The sequence below is a fragment of the Anser anser genome, assembly GCF_964211835.1.
Source record: "Anser anser genome assembly, chromosome: 3".
Classification (NCBI taxonomy): Eukaryota; Metazoa; Chordata; class Aves; order Anseriformes; family Anatidae; genus Anser; species Anser anser.
Genome location: NC_139722.1, coordinates 109,583,051 through 109,602,350, shown reverse-complemented (window position 1 = coordinate 109,602,350; position 19,300 = coordinate 109,583,051). Strand labels below are relative to the sequence as shown.

The 19,300-nt window shown below is 46.3% G+C and overlaps 1 protein-coding gene across 11 annotated transcripts in view; it reads left to right on the top strand.

The window, feature by feature from the left end:
* The first annotated feature begins 2,004 nt into the window (after nucleotides 1–2,004).
* ATL2 (atlastin GTPase 2) overlaps nucleotides 2,005–19,300 on the top strand; it is a 41,170-nt gene continuing 23,874 nt past the window's right edge. For 3 of the 11 annotated variants that reach the window (XM_083832165.1, XM_083832159.1, XM_083832164.1), the window contains exons 1-2: nucleotides 2,016–2,279; nucleotides 2,999–3,209. In XM_083832165.1, the coding sequence (XP_083688291.1) occupies nucleotides 3,080–3,209 (130 nt within the window). In that variant the 5' untranslated portion in view covers nucleotides 2,016–2,279; nucleotides 2,999–3,079. Of the gene's footprint in view, nucleotides 2,280–2,998; nucleotides 3,210–5,168; nucleotides 5,321–7,824; nucleotides 8,944–19,300 lie in introns of those variants that run through there. The other 8 variants (XM_083832168.1, XM_083832166.1, XM_083832167.1 and 5 more) reach the window with 6 other exon arrangements.

Here is a 19,300-nt window from a genome sequence, read left to right as displayed (position 1 = left end):
GAACCTCTGATCGCCAGAGACCCAGGCGCTGCCACCACGGGGTCTCACACAAGCTCCTGCTGATGACTACCCCATCTTTGAGGCTTGGGCTTTGCTACCTGTGTCCTTGGTGAGGCAGCCTATGATAGCCCAAATCTTCTCCCACCTGGGGGAGAAGCCAGGCGGGGCAGGGTGGGCTGTGGCTGAGCTGCACCTCAGCTTTTTTTGAGCCGTGGGAACTCACAGCAGAATCCCTCTTTTAAGCAAAACTCATCTCTCCCGCAGCTAGTCTGGACCTGCACTGGAAGAAACCATGTGAAACCCTGGGAATGAACCACCCGCCTCCTTGTGGGACCTGTAAATCTCGCCCAGCAGAGCCCCAGTCACGTAGCTGTGAAGGATGCAAATAAACTCGGCTGTGTAATTAGCACCCTTTGTACACCGGGGCAATCATATTCAGTCCTGCAAACAACCGGGAGCCAAGTCTGCCTGCGCAGGGCTCAATGCAAAATACCCTCCCCGGGTGTAAAGCTGCACCGCTTTACTCAAATCAGTACAACCCAGTGGTGCTTTGCCCTGGAGAGGAGGAGTTAGCTTGTGATGTGAAAGATCAGTTAAGCTCCAAGGGCAGCACACTAAGTAATCCGTCTCACTGCACTACATTAAATAATAAAACGTCTACTCAGCATTTTTGCCAAACGAGACCCTAAATTGATGCCGATGCTCCTGTGATGGTGGAGTACTTTCCCTCATCCCAAATCGGCTCTGGTAACGTGACCTTTTTATGCTGAAAAAGCACCAGCAGTGTGGACTGAAGCATGGTATCGCCCACCGCGTAGGCACCACTGGGCTCTCCTTTTCTTGAGCCAAGTGCCTCGCTGTTTTTTATCAGCAGAGCAGAACAGCTCCATGCCCTGGGGGGAGGCCCTACTGGTTCACTGATTATTTCTGTTTGATGGGCATTGCAGTGACAGCTGGAGCAATTCCTCTTTTTCTAGGACAAGAGGTTTGGGAGCTAGAGTCCAGGCACGTGGATAAGTCTTTGTGTTGGCTTTGCAGGGCCAAGGAGCCATTGGAAAGGCCACCAAAGCGACCTGAACTCCCAGGTACATAGAAAGGTCCAGGACAGGTGAAAAAAAAAAAAACAACCAAACAAAAAAACAAACCAGTTTAAAACTTTTGTGGAAAAACATTTCATCATGCTGGCATTTGACCTGTGTGTACGCACTCCCCACTCCCAGGCTGGTGTCACTGACCTGCACACGGGCAGGTCACAAACCTGCAGGCAGACACAGCCTCTGGGCAAGGCAAGGGGCAGCATGCTGTCTGTAGGCATCTCCTTCAGCAGTGGGCAGCCCAGGGGGTTGCAGGTGTGTTAGCGCTCTGTTAGCAGCGCTGCACCCTCTGTAAGAGTCAGTATCGAGCCCAGGCTTTGGAGGTGGCCACATCTCATTATGCTCTTGCGTAACAGCGAGGTGGAGATTGCACCGTGTTTATACAGAGCCAAATGATAGGAGCTAGTTTGAGTAAATGTTTGCACATGAAAGCTTCAGCTGGTTAGAGATCTTCATTTCCCCCAGCAGAAGTAAACCACTTAGTTATTCAATCCTCTGAAAACTTCAATCACCCTGATAAGGGAAGACAAGGCAGGACAGAGGAGAAGACTTCCTCTCCATTTGCACCTGCAGGATTGCTACCGCCCCAGAGAAGGGAGCAGAGCCTCTCTAAGCACTATCACGATGCAGAGCATTGCTCTGGAGCCTTCCCACAGCCCTTCCCCTGGTTGTGCCACAGACCCTTGATTTAAACCCCTTAATCCTGGGGAGATTGTGCAACAACTCTCTCAGGCTGGAAATGGATTATGCCTCGCTTCAAAGGTGTTTGGCGCTCAGCCTGCAATCCTAGTTTTGTGTTGGGGGGGCAGTAAACTGGCCCAGCCCCTCGTGCGAAAGCACCTGCAGGCAATTCCTGCAGCTGGTGCCTAGCAACACGCTCTGAGCTGCTCTGCCAACAGCTAAAATTCAACGTTATTTCATCCTTCCTCCCCAGAGGAGCAGCTCTTGAGTCATCACCGGGGGAGATGGGACGTGTCTCCCACTCAGCTTGCTATAAATGAGTGGTATGCGAGGGGCTGCTCTGTGTCTCTTGAGCACATGTGCTGCTGCCAGCTAAAATGGTGTCTCCTTTAAGCATGCAGGACAGCTGCAGGTTCAGGAGATTTGGTAAATTGTTTTTTCCTCCTCTTCCCAACTCCTGTTTTGTTCCCAACAGCCTCTCTGCTTCCTCAGAGCTCTCTGCAGGTAAGCTGCTTTGCCCAGGTAGGGGTGGTGTCCTGTATTTCTATGCTCGCGCAGAGCTGAAGGTATCCAACCTGGTATGGATATGTGCTGAGCCCTGCCTTGGCTTTGCCTGGGCAAACCTTAAGTCATGTGCTTGCTACACACCACAGCAAACACGCATGTAGCTACAAGCTCAGGGCTGTGCTGAGCACTCTCTGGTGACGTGACAAGTTTGAGATCACCTGTGTGATGTACACATCTGAGAGAGGTGCTTGTGGGGAGCGGTGAACATCAGTGCGGGGAAAAAAGCACAGGAAACCAAGCTTGTTTGTGGGGTTGGGGTCCTCACAAAGGTGGTGAGGCAAATGCCAGCCAGCCTGGGCAGGACCCAGCACAGTGTTTCTGCATGTGGGCAGGGAGCAAGGCTTGCTACAGAGTCTTCTCTAGTCTGGGTGACTCTCAGTGGCAAAAGCAAGATGAGAGTCCTTGTGGGGTTTGTCCTAGCTCTGAGGGGCATGCATTTGGCTCTGTGAGCAAGCCTGAGAGCTGGGTGGATTTCTCAATGGGAGACTGTTAGGAAATCTCAGGCTTGGCTGAGTGACGTGGCTGCCTCGGCAGTGTCTGGTCGGGTAGTAGCTCACCCCGGCTGCTCCCAGAGCTAGCACCAGAGATGTCTTATTGCTGAGGACAGGGGGGTTTGCCAGAAGAACCACCTTTATCTCACTGCTGGCTGTCCCCAGCTCTGCCTGCAGCCCTGCACAGCTTGGAGGGAAGAGTGAGACTGGCCCTGTCGTTCGTTTGGACTCTACAGCCCTGAACAGATGAGGAGAGACACTGGTAAGTGCAGTACCTCTGGTAGAGGCCTCTCCAGCTCATCCCAGGACCCGCAGCCCTTCAGGATGGGAGACTGCTCTGTTCCCCAGCCCCGGCGTGGTATTCAGTGTGACTCAGGTGGGTGTTGGGCTCGCTGATTTGTTGTCCTGAAGGTCACATTAAACAAACCCAGTGGCATCACAAAGGTTATTGACAGGGATAGAGAAGCGGTTTACACAGAAAAGTGTGAAAAATCTTAGTCTGATCCAGTATTTATTTTAGTGTCAAGTCAATGCTTGGCTTAAGCAGTTCTAACACCAGCTCTTTGCTAGCCTGCCTCAGAGGAAAGTGGCAAGCAGCTGGGAGTGTAGTGGAGATGGGGACCTTCGCAGCCAGGAGTTAATGTTTTGGGGGCAAAATCCTCAGCTCAGAAAACATCTCCTTTCTTCATGTGAACAGGACAGAATTAAGTTTGAGCCTTCTGACCTCTAAGTTCTTGACTTCTGTTCTCACATTACAGCAGCAGCAAATCCTACTGCATGGGGTAGAAATCTATCCATCTGTACATGCAGTATTTCAAACGCTTATCCGCGTAAACTGTTCCAGACTTGATCAGAAATAAGGTTGTTTACTAGCAACAGAACTGGGAAATTTATTTAGTGTTGTTTTCTTCCCAGCTCTTTAGTTTTCATACTGAGTCTTCTTTTCATACTGAATCTTTACTCCATCATAGTTACTAGGGTTTCTGGCTTTCAATGTGTTTTCACCTCAAGGTACTTCCATTGCCTGATCTCCTATATATGCCTGAAATATTCCTGAATTCCTCCTTTCCTAAGTTCCTAAAATAAGGAAAGTAGAGTGTGCGCTAGGTCCTTTCCGATGTCAAGGAAAGTTTTCCTGTTGACTTGGGATGAGGCTAGAAGGACGGGCAGTGACGCACTCACTTTCCATTGCGAGCTGCCGCAAATAAGCAAGGGTATTAAACTGCAAGAGGCCAATAGCAACACTTTTCTCTGCCCTTCTCTACAAAGCGGTGGCATTCTGCTGCTGTTTATGCTGACTTAAGTCTAGTGCAGTAAAATTCTTCTTGACGGTTTTACAGTATTGCATATCTTGCTATTACAAGTGGAATAACTGAATGTATGATATTAGTTTGGCTGCTGTATCGTCCTGCAGTTATCTGCTGTGGTTATGCTGGCTCTTTTGGATGTTAAGGTCCTTTAGGCAGGGACTGTCACCGAGTGGGGATGGATCCCAACGTTATGAAGGCCCAGTGTGCTACCAGAAGAGGGATTTGGAGGAGGTTTAGAAAGAATTGTGGGGCCACAACAGAGAGTGCGTTGGCTTTTGATCTGACTTTTCCTTCCACCTCCATTTAGGCCAAACTATTAAAACTTGTGTGTTCTGTCACTCGGAAGCTGTGTCTCAGGATTAAGGTGGTGTAACTCAGGACTTTCACAGAGAGGCAGCAGGTACGTGGCTGTGGCGAGCCAGCTTTCTGCAAAGCTGCTCCCACTTCACATTGACCAGCCAAAGAAGCCATGGTGTGACAGTCACTCAGACCGAGCAGGAGTGCTCAGGTTTTTAATAACAGGCTTAACACCCTTCTGTAGGGTTACATTAATCTACAGGTACCTTAAAGGAGGCTGTAGCGAGGTGGGGGTTAGTCTGTTCTCCCACGTGCCTGGTGACAGGATGAAGGGGAATGGGCTAAAGTTGTGCCGGGGAGGTTTAGGTTGGATATTAGGAAGAACTTCTTTACTGAAAGGATTGTTAGGCATTGGAATGGGCTGCCCGGGGAAGTGGTTCAGTCACCGTCCCTGGAGGTCTTTAAAAGACGTTTAGATGTAGAGCTTAGCGATATGGTTTAGTGGGGAACTTGTTAGTGTTAGGTCAGAGGTTGGACTCGGTGACCTTGGAGGTCTCTTCCAACCTAGACGATTCTGTGATTCTGTAAAGGCTGCTGGGGCAGAGCCTGAGGGGACAGTACGAGGGATTACTTCATGGCTGCCCCCTTCACACCAGCGGGCGGCGCGCACCGCGCATGCGCCGCCGCCCCTCCCCGCCAGCCGGTGGTGCGGCGCTAGGACCCGGCGTGCCCGCGCCTTGAGCGCGCCGCCGGCGGCCGCGCGAGGTCTCGGCGGCGGAGCTCTGACGTCACGGCGAGTTAATTTTAAACCCGCACAAGATGGCGGCCAGGGACGCGGCGCGGCGCAGGGGTCCGGCCCGCCAACGGCCCGAGCCGGCAGGTAACGCGGCCCCCCCGCGGCGGCCCCGCCGGGCTGAGAGGCGCCCGGTAACGGCACCGAGCCGCCCCCACGGCTCCCGGTGGCGAGGCGCGGCGCGGGGCCGCGTCCCGGTCCCGTCGGCGGGGGGAGGCCCCGGGTTTTCTCCTCTCCCCCCCCTCCTCAAAATGGCGGGGGCGGCGGCGGGAGGGGGGCTCCGCTGCGCGGTGGGGGCGGCCGCGGTCCTCCGGTGCTCTCGTCGCTTGCCGGCGGCCGGTGACCTCGTTCCGTGCCGCTGGGGGAGCGGGGGGCAGGCCCCGGGGAGCTGCTTTCCGCCGGGCCGCCTCCCTCGGTGCGGGGAAGGAGGCGGCGGGCAGGCTCCCCGCGGAGCTGGCACGGTGCTGGTGCCCGGAATGCAGCCTCCTGCGGCGGGGGGACGGCTCTCCGGCTGGGCGTCCGGCCGCGGGCGTGCTGGAGTTTGCACGGCGCCTCCGTACAAGTTCATTTCTCCGGGATATCCTGCCAGCATCGCTTAGGCGCTTCAGATTTATAAGTGCATATGCATCTTTGTACAAGTTCGTTTCTCCAGGATATCGTACCAGCGTAGCTCAAAAGCTTCGTCTTTACGACTATACCCACCGTGCTTCCATTTTAAGGGGGACCCAGGGCTTGCAGAGAGGCTACCGGTCTAAACGCCAATCCGAATTGCATCAGGTTTTAGTGCTGAACTGTTTTCACATCGCTGTACAACTCTTAATTTGTTAGAGTGGTTGAACTGGGCATGGTTAAACAAAAGCTAGCAGATGCCATGTGGCGTTGTTGGTTTGAATTGCTTCATCTGTGAGCCAGCTAGGAACTGGGAAGTCTAACAGCGCTGTAAACTGGCAGGTGCAGAGCAGCTACTCTGCTGACTTTCTTATGGGGAGGAAAAGGCAAAAACTACTGAGCGTGTGGAAATGGTTGAGTATGTTTGGCAGCACTACAACTTTAATGACTTAAAACAGTCCGGAGGTTGAAACTGAGGGTATAACGCTTGAGTATTGGTTTCTTATTTTTCCTCCTTCCACTGTTAGTACTGCTTAATTTTCTTTGGTAGTTCTCTGTTCTCAGCAGTACGTGGTTTAATAATCTTAGATAAAGTGTTAGATTATTGCTTAACTTTCTCAGGGCCAGAGTAAGCACCAGAGCACACCTGTAATAAATGGCCTTTAAGGTAGCTATGTCATCATTAGTGATGGAAACAAGAGCATGTCACTATTAAGTTGCTTAGGTATTTTGGGCATGGAACAGCTTAATTGACAGGGTCTGCCTGTACAGATACGGATGATCTGTGCTTGCCTGCAGAAGAGCTTTCTGTATAATGAAATAAAGGAGTGTGGTAGACTGGAATAGTTGCAAGAAAAGGAATGTAACAGGAGAGGCTTATAACTTCTCTTGTACCATTACCAAGTGTTGCTTAACAGCTGTTCTCTTCCAGCTTACAGTAAAGTCACTAATGATGTTATAATCCCTCCTTAAATAATAGCCACAGCTCTCCGGTGTTTCAACTGGAAATCTTTTGAAAGCAGGCAGAGGGGTTGCGGAAGGCTGGATTCTTCCCTTTTCATGTTGTTCCCTTGCTGGCAACTTAAAGACACTTCTAAAATGGTTCAAGTTAAGCTGTTCGGTGCTGGAACTATCCTGAAAGCATTCCTTTAAATATGGTGCCCTCTCCTTGTTCAGGAGGCCAGGCTGCTCTTGTTTGTGTCAGGTGGGCTGGAGTGCGTGAGCCAGATCTCGTAGGGGGGCTGATACTTCTCAGGTACCGTGTGGTGACTGTGGTCCCTGTGTTTCAGTTAAATATCTGTGATTAATGCTTGCTTACTGACTAGGCTAATGAAGCGCTGCTGACTGGAGCAAGATACAGTGATACACAAGTGTCTGTGCTTTCCCCGTGTCCTAATAAGAATAGGAGCACTACCTCGAGCTGGCTAGACTGTGGATAAATGCAGGTGTGTTGGAGAGAAGGTGGGATGGGGATTTTTCTCCGCAATAGCAGAGCGCTTAGCTTCTGATGGCAGTGTCACAACCTCTCCAACTCTGAGGTTTGCCCAACTGTGATAACATGTAATGAGCAGACTGAAGTGCAGGTAAATGATTTCGTGTTTTCGCTTTGGTAGTGAACCATGTCTTGGTGTGTTAGTCTTTTAGCACAAGTCAGATCACAGGTTTTATTTCAGCACTATAACTTGTTTCAACTTTGTGCCTGTCATTAGTGGAATGTTGTACATCTCATCACAGCCTGTAAAAAGTTTTAACTGTTCCAAGGACATTCATAAGGAAAGCTGCCAAGTTTCACTTAAATCTGTCTTTAAGTAAAGTTTGAAGTTGTTTTTTGTTACTGCACTGTAGTTATAAACAAACCCCATCCTGGGGATTATTTTTGAGGTTCTGATATGGCAGTCTTCTAACGGTAAGTTTTAAACTTCTAAGTTTGACTTGTTTCCTTGTTCTTGCTGTGTGCTGTGCCCACAATGGGATCTTCAACTTGCCAGTTTGAGTGCTGTTTTCCAACTTTTTGCTAAATCCTGCGTTAACATCTCAAACTTTCTACACTAATTGTTAGCGTTTCAAGGTTTTGTCTTTAATCTCAACTATGGAAAGTGAACAAGACACAAATATTTTATAGGTATCTGCATAGGCTTGCTGTGTTTGTCATTCATGAGCAACTAGAAACTTTCAGAAGTAATTACATGCATTGGTTCTGAAGACTTTATTCTTACTGGAAAACGTGTGGGTTTATTTCTCAAAACACTTCTAGCAACCTGAACTTTAATGTTGAGCTGTCCAGGAGGAAAGATGAAAGCAGCTTTACTTATTTGCTGAAGGTTGTTCTTGACATTAAGAGTATTAATTTATCCTCGAGCTGACTTTGACGTTGTAGTGCTGTAAAGTTGATTTACATCTGAATATATTTGCAGGGTGGGGGTTTGTTATGAACACCAGAACAAACATATGTTTCATGAGCAAGTTTGAAATACATGTGAAAACATCACTAAGACTGATGTCTGCTACTTTTGTTAGCTGCAAAGAGATGATTGATATGAAATGAGTACTGTCCATTAGAGTAAGCACACTAATCAAGTCATTACTATCAACAAATTAATATGTAATAGGAACTGATTTTCTCAGGGCATTGATGGCTAACTTGCCTGGCTTCTAACTTCTGTTTATATCAGAAAGATACTGATATACTTTGCGTAGTATTCATTTCCAGGAAAGCAAGATTCTGTGCATACTAAAGATATGTTTTGAAACACATTCACTATAAAAATCTGAGGAACTCAGAAGGTGTTTAAGCTTGTGAAGTCTTTTTACTGTCCACTTAGCAAACCTGAAATGAAATCTGGGGAATTTGAAGATCTGTCTGCCTTCTCCCACTGGTAATTCTTGGTTGACTTGAAGGTTACGCCCATTATCACACCCATTATCTTCTGTAGCTGTACAAACAAGTTGCTGTGAGGTGACCTAAAGCATAAAGTAATGCTGAGCAAGTAACTACCTGCTGGTGTCTGACCGGAGTTCTCACTCTGCAGCAAAGCAAGGAGCTTACCCTTACTTTTCCTTCTGGGAGGGAGCATACGCGTGACATTATAGCACCATGGATGGTAAGTTCACTTAATGAATTGCCTCCATAGCAGGTTGTTCATGTGCTTGCATATCCTGAAGCTATCCATTTGCTTTGCCTGGAGTCAGCTACTGCAAACCCCTGCTACTACATGGGGTTGTTACTCCTTAAGGTAACAAGACTAGTTTGTTCCACATTCTGCTGTGAGAATAGTAGGTCTTAGTGCTTAGTGTGATCTCTGAAGCTAAATAAGTCTTTTCTCCCTTTCCCATTAAGTAAACAGAGAAAAAATAGCTATGCTAATTTTATAGTGGTTACTAGCTGGCTCCTGTTAATGGCTGGAAGAACTTAAAGCAGAATGGTTGACACCAAAGATGGCATTACTGAGCCATGCAGCATCCAGGGTAGTCTGACAAAAGTTCCCCGACTGAATGCAGGTAAATGAGTTATAGGATGACTTGGTGAATGCATGAGCAGGGCTAAGAGGCTAAAATAATGATGTGTTATTTTCTTAGCAAATATAATGCAAAAGAGAAGTTCATTTGAAAACGAAATGCAGAAATGATTCTTGAAAGGCTAACTTTGAGAAGTCTTTCACCCTGCTCTTCTCCGTCCTACAGGAATGGATAAGAACTGTCAAGGCTGTAAGAGTGCACGAAGTGCCTTGTGAGAAAGGACTCAGCTTACAGCTCAGTCACTGGCCCTCTGATTTACAGCTTGTATGCTGTATGAAGGATATTCTGATAGACTTTGGCTAAGAGTGGAGACATCTCATTTATGTAGTTCATAGCTAACTTTTTCTTGTTCTAGCTGTATTTTCAGTTTTATTTTCATTGTAGAGGATGAACTAATTAGTTGTATTTCTGGGCTCACATGACCGTGACTTTTGCATGGCAAGGTGGTTTTATTTTTTTTGGTGCTACTTAAGCCTTGGCAGATTTCTCTTAGAAGACTGACATAGAAGCTAAAACCTAAAACCTGGAAGGTGGCGAAGTTGAAGACTTGAACTAATAAAATGTTGTACAGATTACAGGCATAGGGTTTAGAATATAATTATCAGTAAATTGATACTGGAAAGCAGAACTTGGTTTGGTCTTGTGCAAGTTGTTGTTTGAGTGAGATGAGAATCAGGTTCCAGTCTGTAGTTAGTGTCAGAGCATAATATAGTCATGTTGGATTTGTAAATTTTTGTGGGTATTGGTAAAATATTTGAAGTGTCTCTTGAGCAATATGTTGTGTAATGATTCCAGGACAACAAGGCTTTTTTCTCCTTGGTTTGAAAATTGTATGGAAGCCTGTTGGAGACTATATTAACTGCTTGTACTGACGCGTTAGGACTAATTCTCGTACATTGTGCGTGCTTGGAAAAGTTGTTCTCACCTCTTATCTTCTCGAACAGGATGATACTGCTGAGTGGAAGAGTAAGTGTGGTTATTTTAACCATGTCTTTAAGCCCCATCCTGAGATACTACTGCCTGCAAACTTGTATGCGTTGTCCTATTTCCCTCCCTTCCTCAACTCTTTCTGCATTTTCAGCCCCTGAGATAGGTGTAAGGGTCTTCTGGCTTTGGCTTATGGCTGCTTGTTTACCTTGATCTCTGTGCTGTGATCTACGTGGGGAACCTTAAGTAACTGGGAGAAATGAATGTGTGTGTAAATCCTCTGCCTAATATGGAAGTCATTACTGTAGTGATTTCAGGAGAGGAGCATTCACTCAAAGCACTTGAACTGCTGGGCATGGAGGCAGCAGCTTGGCTTCCTTTACTGCTATTGCACGGACATAGAATAGCAGTGAAAATACTGGTGTAGAAAACAACGTTAACGGTTCTCGATACAAGAAAAATAATTTCAGAAGTCATCTTGCTTTTAAGAGAGTGTTTTCTTAACTGCTTTTTAGTTCTAAACTAATACTAAGGGATTGTTCTTGGTAATGACAGCAGTGTGACTCTAAACATGGGCTGCAAGCTGCCCTTGAGGCAGTTATCACATATCTTCCAAGCAACAAAGTCTTAAGCTTGTCATGGGGATATGAGTGGGAGTGCAGCACAAAATACTTAAAAGGAAATGTTTCTAAACGCCACTGTGTCAGACTTCTTAGTACAGAAATTGTTTGGAAAAGTGCAGTAAGTAATGCTTTCGGGTGTTGGGGCACAGAACTGGGGTATTTTCTAGATCTAATATAGTGCTGTAGAAATAAGTGGCTATTGGAAATCTATCATACATCCTGCTATGAAATTTAGAAGGGGGAAGAACCTTTCCAAATAAAATAATGGTGATAGGAGCGTTAAAAGAAGCAACTTCTGCTATTTAGCTTCATTTTTTTTATTAGAAAAATGAACACTATTCAGTCTGAACACTTGGATAGCAGATGTGAATAACTACTTGTGGAAACTTCAGGTGCTACTGAGGGTCCTGCTTATTTGGAAGACCCTTCAAATGCAGTCTACTACATTTAAAGAGGTTGGAAGTTGGCTTGTGATACACTGAGACTAAGAATAACATTCGGTGTAAGTACTCTGAGTTGCAGACATATCACCGTTTCATTAATCAAATATCAAACCGAGCTGTTTGGTCTAAACTGTTGTTGACTTCTCATTTCTGTAGTGCCCTAGAACTGACCAGATTAAGCTTTGGTGATCTTTACAAAGCAGTACACCGCTATCTTTGTTTGGGTTCATCTTGTAAAGTTGGACTTAACCCCAAGATTTATCCTCAATACACTGGGAAGAAGGACTTCTTGAATCCACAGACTGAGATCACTGCGTGGGGTCTACAAAGACAAACCTGTTGGCTGCAGGGGGATTAAACATAGTCTTCAGACAATTGCATATTTTCTTCCTGTACCCAATTGCAAGGTGGCTATTAAAGCACTTGGAGATTAAGCATAGGATGTGCTGTCCTGCAGAAAAGTAGTTAGATTGGCTAGATGTACTGGCATTGAGAGCTTGAAGTAAATACCAGTAGTAACCTGTTCCCCTTCTGTCTGCTCCTCACATTTGGGATTATTCCCTCTTTTTCTCAGCGCTATACTCTCCACAAGGCTTGACTGGTCAGCCCCTGTTAGCATACAGGTAACAATGGCATTTGCTGTTCCAGGAAAGTGCTGGTTTAAAAAAAAAAAGTGAAGACTTTTATTAATGCTGTTTGAGGCTGCAGTATTAACAAGGGCTGTGAATGATGTTAAAGAAGATTAGGTAAGTGTTGAGCCCTTTGGACTGATGCAAAGGTGCTTGTAGCGTGGAACTGAGCTACTGAAGTGGGAGAGTTTTTATAGCGCCCTTGTGACAAATTAACTGCTGTGATTTTTGCAACCAGGACTCAGCAGAGAACTCTGAATAGGTACGGTATATTCAGTAGGAGTGTCCAAGGGAACTCTCCTCTGGTGCAGGAGGGCCTGCGCTAAGCTCAAGGTCTTCCCGCCAGTTACTCATCCTAGCCCGCCTTCCTGACAAAACTAAAACTGGTGTTAACCTGCGTTTGCAGAGGAAGGAGACCTTGTTAAGTGAAGGTTAACAAGTGTGCTGGCTAACCCTACCTAAATCTGAGCTCTTTCACATCTAGACAAATCCTTGGCAACGCACCGTCTGATCCAGTTACAGCCCAGTTGTCTACCCATCTTTGCAGAGTTATCACATATCGCTCAGTCAGTGTCCACATGAACACACTTCTTAACTGTACTTGTGTGTTCGGGGGGTCTGGAGAAGCTTTCCAGCTTGCCTCGCTTGTAGTTACAAAGCCAAACGTTTCTTTTGGCACCGGTGCTGAGTCGAGCATCTTGTGCCTCCCCCTCGTTTGTGCTGGTACAGCTGTTTCAGAGGCTGCGGGGTGCACAACACATCACCTTGTGTTTGTTTGCTGAAGATAAGTTTGTGCCTGGACATGGGACAGTGGTGCCAACGCAGAGGGCAGCAGTCGTGTGCTGTTCAGCAGTACAGATGAACTTACCCTATGCCCTGGGCTCAGATAACGCAGCTGCGTAGCTCCACTCTGCCTGTCTTCACCTCTGGTGCTTGTTGGACTCTTACAGAGCTGATACAGCTTGTAGAAAATGATTCGTATTGGATTGCTTTTTCTGCTGGTGTTTTTTTTTTAATTGGCTTGACTCTCAGCAGTGCTGGATGCATTGCAAAATTAGCAGGAAAGGCGGCGTGGTACTGCGTGGGGCTGGAAATGGGAAGGAGTGGGGGAGCCCTTGTGTGAGGGGGAGCTTAAACCTCAGCTGTGCTGCCGAAGCAGGCTTGGAGAGGCAACAGGGGAGGGAGGAGGCAGATCCTGGCACTGTCCCGTTGGCAGGAAAGATGCACTTTGAGCTGTTGTCTTTGCAGGGGACTTCAGCCTGGCAGAGACATGGAAATGGTGGAGAGCGGGTGTGGGGTCGTGAATGGTGTGGGCTCGGTTAGGTGTTGCCTTGAGTGTCGTGGGTTAGTTGCGGGATAGTGACGGGGCAGCCCAGGGCTCTTTCTGCCTGTGGTTAGCAGCAGGGACTGCGGGGAAAGCTGCTCGCGTTGTAGCCCTGTGAAAACAATTTCTTCCTTCAGCCCTGATAAAGGGAACACGCCAAGGCGTGACTTTGTTTTTGTTTCAGTTATCCCCGAGATGTGATTTGTGTGGTATGTTTCGCTTCTTCCTGTTTTGCTTCGTGGTGTTCTGGGCACTGGTTTTGTTTGTACGTGGTGTTTTCCTGTTCTGTGAACATGAAAGGGACGCATGACTGAGGAAAACACATTGTGTGTGTGTGTGTGTGTTAGTGACGCTGCCAGGTTAACCATTTTCCTTGGAAGAGAGAGGAGGGAGGGATTGAAATACTCCATGAAGATGTCTGGAGGTAGTTACTGTGTCAGCTCTGCTAGGTACATGATCTAGAGAAGGCAGTTTCTTAATGGAAACACAGTCTCTCCCTGTACTGCTGTTAACTCTGAAATTAAATCTAGAAAACTAATAAAATTATAGAGTTCAGTGCTGGAAAAGCTGGATGGAGGCTGTCTAAGCTGCAGGTATTTCAGGGGAGGCAGGAAACTGGATGCAGGCTGAAGGCTAGGCTAGAAGATCACTTCGCTTGGAGGCTTCAGATCAGAGTATGGTCTGATCCAAAAAAAGCCTCCTGACTTGCTCTTTTTCTTAAACTTGTTGATGTTCCTGACTGACAGCTTGTTTATCCTGGAAGTGAATACAAAAACTTGCCCTCCAGCATGTCTCCCTGTATAGTAAAACTCAGCACTTGCTTGAGTCTGTGGCCACATTACAGATGTGGCTGGGTGACTAAAGCTATTCTGGCCACTAATCTAAAGATCAAACGTGGGATAATTGCAGTTGGCATCTCTTACCTTGTTCCTATCCCCCTGTTCTTCTCACTCAAAAACGTGGTTTGGGATAGCCGGTCACTGTCTAAGTTAGTAGTTGCTGACATGTGGGAAGTACCTACAAAGTATATAAAAATGCAGTTACGGGCTAAAACAATTAGAAAATACTGGCTGGATCTTCTAGGGTGGGCAACGACCTTAAATAAAACAATACTCTGAACTGCAAGAAGTATACCTGCTTTATATCTATAATGGCCTGCGGGGGTCTAGTTAGCCTGCGGTCTTCACAGAGCTTTCACTCTCTGTTTTTGGAGTCCACGGCGATCTAGGGCACTGTCAGATCTGGCCTGTTCTGCTTCCTGTCCTCAAGAACTCGGGGCATGGGGAGAAAGGATGAGGAAAAGGCCTTTTAGTGCTTCCATCTACCTTAGTCTTCATATTTTAAAGCAGCGTTCTTTGAGGGGGCTGGAAAAGTACTGGTAAACCTTATTGTGGGTAGAGATCCTGTTAGGCTCTTCAGTGAGTATGCTAATAATAGCTGTGGTTTTTCAGCAGAGTGGAAGGATGAGGAGCGTGCTTTGTCACTATCTCTACCCTCCAAGTTTTTCCTTGTAGCTATGGAGAAACGTCCTTCTAAGTTCATGGTGTGCTTTCGGAAAAGCAGTCCTTTTATATAAAATTCTTCTTGCTGCTTACGTTCCGAGGCTGGGTCAGAGTTTGTGCTGCTTCTGTCTTAGCATCTGCTCATCGGTGTGCTCTTGCTTGTATGCATTTACTGAAAATAGCCGAATTTGAAGGTTAACTTACTTGCTGCACCTCTTCATTAAAATGAAGCCTCCCTCCAGCCTTTCTCTCCCGTTAAATGGAGAATGCAAAATGCCAGCGTAGTATTTTGCATAGCTGTGGGAGAGCTCTCTGCTCCTGCATGCAGACCCTTCAACAGAGAAAGCAATTTAAAGCACTTCAGGAGTAGACAGACCTATTGTCTGATCAGTTATGATGCTTCGTAGGTATCTAGGTCATCAAAGTATTTTTTTCCCCTTTCCTGGCAGAACTGTAGCTTCAGGTTTTTTGCTCTGCTAGTAGTTTATGTAACAGTTCTAGATCTGTCCTTTAACATCCTGTTGCCCTGAAGGAGCAGAGAGAGTTAAATGTGCCTTTCTCCCCCCTTCTCCTCTGCCAATCTTGTTTGGATATCCAATAAGTCTTTGGAACTTAGCTCATCAGTCCTATTTATAGCTGAAGTATTCAAAACATTTAATTATTTCTGGCCTTAAAATGAGCTACTTGGCAGTATTTGCTAGGCAGCAATAGGGAAGCAGTGATGCATTAAGATCTGCAGCAGCCCCGTAACTTTCATGTGGGTCTTGCTGTGAGTTAATTGCATGGAGTTGGACTGCTGGAGAAAGGAGAGGACAATTTTGTGACTTAAACCTACTGATTTTTTTTTACATTGGATGTGCCAGATTTTTTTTTACCTTGTCCAAATAAGGCTTGAAGGTTAACCTATTTTTTTTCTATGCTCTGGAATTGAATTCACACATGCCTACACTCTCCTTGGTTCACTACATCGAAGTGAGAAACATTTAAATAATTTGTCTTTCTGCCTAATGAAGATTTCCTAGGTGAAGCTCCGAGAGAACGCATCGTGTTTAAGTGTGGTGCAGTGATTTTTTCACGATAACTTATTTTAAGCTTTTACTTGAAGCTGTGAACTCCCTCAGGGTGTGGAGGTACAGCAGGATTTTAAGCCAGATTGGTGAAAGTTGGTGTAGTCTGCCTCAGCTTGCTTCCCCATTCAGGTTTGGGGGGACCTGGACTGAACTGTGGGTGGAGTGGGGTGTGTTTGGGGGGGATTTAGGTCACTTTGTAAGGACACAGATGTGTCGTTTCTGTAGAGCATTGGGAAAAGAGTTCAAGGATGCTGAGTGCAGACGTAGCAAGGAGTGCCAGAACTTCTGATTTCAAATGGACATCTAGCAAAGTGCAGCTTTCTGTATAAGCAGGATTATTAAGACTACGAGCTTGAAGACTTTTCCATGTCGTCTTTAACTCCTCATGACGGAGCAAATGGAAGGAACACTGATGAGCCCTCTACCCTAAATGAAAGTGACTTCTTTAGCTGACTGTTTATAATGCAAGTCTTAAATCCCATTTGCTTTTTAGTGGCTTAAATTTACTTCAGTGTTGTGCTGCATCTGTGTGCAGTTGTCTGGGTCAACCCCAGTGTCCAGAGAAGCAATTACTAGTTGGCATTTGGGGCTTGTTGATCAGAAATACACACTATATCTTAAAACAGAGTTTAGCAATTAGTGTGTGTCCTTCCTCTTATGAAGGAACGCGAATGAGGTGTTTAACCAGCTCAGGCTATGTTTGGGTTGAAACTTGAAGGTAGCTATGTCGGTATTTGGTCTCAATGAATGTGGTTGGGGGAGAAACTTGCATTTAAAGCAGGTTCTGTCTCTTTTATTTCATAGCATGCAAGTTGAGCTGACTGCTCCCACTCCCATGTTCTTACACTGCGGGGCAAACAGGTCATCAGCTGCTACTTGTGCCCTTAGGGGAAGCAGGAATTAGCTTTGGTTTGTTTTACCTCTGACTTTAAGAAACGGGTTATTTAGTTGGGTTTGTTCAGATAAAATATTCCCTGTACCTACACAAGCAGTTACTGTTCTCAAAATCTGGCTTAGCGTTTCAACAAATGCTGCTTGTTCTGGACACTTAGCCGATGAGTGTCAGCAGCAGGCCTTCTGTAGCAGTTGCTGATGGAGTGCAGAGCTTTTGGGGAAGCTGGCCAGTGGTTTCTTCCTGAGGCTGGATTTGCTTCCACTCACATCTGTCGTCTTCTGTGCCTTGCTGTATGGTTTTGCTTCTCCTGTGTCTCCTAGCCTGCTCGCCTGGCTCAGGAAGCGATTACACGCTGCTGAAATTGTGCAGAGGCTCTAATGCTTAAAGTGAAGGATTCAGGCTGGAAGAGGCTGAAACAAAATAAGGAGTGATGAGGACTGAACGGGTGGCAGATGTCAGGGTGAGTCCAGTCAGCGGTCTTCCTGCATTAGCTTTGGCCGGAGCAGGGTATGTGAGTGCAGTCTGAAGTGCATTCGTTCAATAGTGCACAAGTCTCAAAGGGCATCTGTACAGCTTGTAAAAACATAGCCGTGGCTTTCTGCATCTGCTATGCTGCTCTACAAGCTCTAACGCCATGTGTTCTGGCAGATGAGAGCTTTTCTGTGCATACTGAAAGCCTGAGGCCCAGTCTCCTGTGCACGTGGGCATTTCCAACAGCATGGGGACCAGCTCTGTGCCATACCCCTGGAACAACCATTCTCCAAGTCCTCACGAGTGGATGTGCTGGGACAGTAACCCCAGTCCTGGAATGGAACTGGACTTTCCCAAAGTGTTAAGTCTTCCAAAACAAAAAAGGCCAGCAGCAAAGCAAACAAAAATTCCACCCAAGGCAACAGAATTGTGCTGCTGTGGTTGCCTCTTGAGCTTTACTGGATGTGTTGTCATGGAGACCTGTATAGGGAAGGAGCTTTGCAAATCCAAACTACCATCCAGTTGGCTAGAAACACTCCGGTATAGGGTGATCATGCTACAAAACCACTTCTTCTGTGGGTAGTCCTCATTTTTCTTACACTTGATTTGCTGGGACTGGACTGTTGGAAGAACCTAGAGCAGCATGAGGCCCTTAGGTGGGGCTTCAGGACAAATCCACTTAAATTCTGTATTTGTAGTAGTGTGCTATGACTGCTGGGGCAGGTGAGGAAGGAGAGGAAAAATCTACAAAAAAACCACCTGTAACTAACTGTAAGGAGTAGGTCAATAAGAGTGTTCTGAATTTCATCAGCTCCTTGACAGTGCTGTGAGCTTTTTTTTTAATATGAACTACATACAGGCTTGCTATAATGCTTCTGCAGCTTTTGCAAAAAAACAAACAAAAACGGTGAATTGGGACTGCTCGTCCTGATCATTGTTTGAGACACTGTTCTGGAAGCATTTCTTGGAAATGGAATGTGATCCCTCTGCCCAGGACACTGAAGCCTTCTAGAAAGCCTTCCAGCATATTCCAGTGCTCTCTGACACAGCAACTAGCCAGAGTAACAGGGTAAGCTGCCAGAAGGTGTATGAAGAGCCAATAAGGCTATGATGCCTGCCTTGGAGCCGGTGACAGGTTAGCATACAATGACAGCGTTGCTGGGACAAGCATTAGTGCTTGTTCCACAGTTAACATGCTTAACCTTGTGTAATATCTGTCGTAGTAATTACTAACTCATCCAAAATCTCTTGAAGGGAAGGGTGTTCTGTGCCACTCGAGGATGAAGTTAGGAAACCAGCTCTTCTGGATGGATCGAGTTTCCTTTACAGCTGTCAACGCTGTGGTTCTCCAACCTCAAAGTGCTTGATTCATGTCTACGATAGTGTTTTCTGTAGGCAGGTTGGGAGCTGTCTTTGGACTAGCCAGCCTAATACAACACAAATCCACCAACCAAACAAAAACAAAAGACCCCAAATCAACCCTCTCTCCCCACGACTCGATGTATTGGACTTTCTCAAATTTTTGCTGGTGGGTGAAATATAAAAGGAATTGAACAGGGCTGGAGATGAATCTTTTGTCCCCTCTGAGTTATATAAGCTGCAGGGGTGCAGAAGACTGTTAACAAGATGTGGACTTCCGATGGACGTATCCTGCGCAAGCTCTTGATAGTACCATCAAGTTGTGATAGGGAGAATCTGCTCGTTTAGAAATAGCTAATGAGAAATGATCACACTACTTGTTTGTCTGGAAAATATCTTGATGTGAAGAGGCTTCTGTGTTGGCAAAAGGATGTTGCTAAAGTTCATGCTTTGAGGTCTGCTAAGGGTCTGATGATTTCCAGGTAGGAAGAGGTGGTTAATGTCTGGCTGCAATTCAGAGAAGTTGCAGATGTTGCTTTGGATTATTTTACAGTTCACCTTAGCTTACAAACTTGATGCTGTAGCGCTATCAGTGAAATACACATTTAAATAAAAGAATATAAGGCTGTTTTAAGTAACCAAGTTGAACTTGTCTGGGGAACACATAGAAGCAGAGGTGCGTGTACTTTGCTACAATTC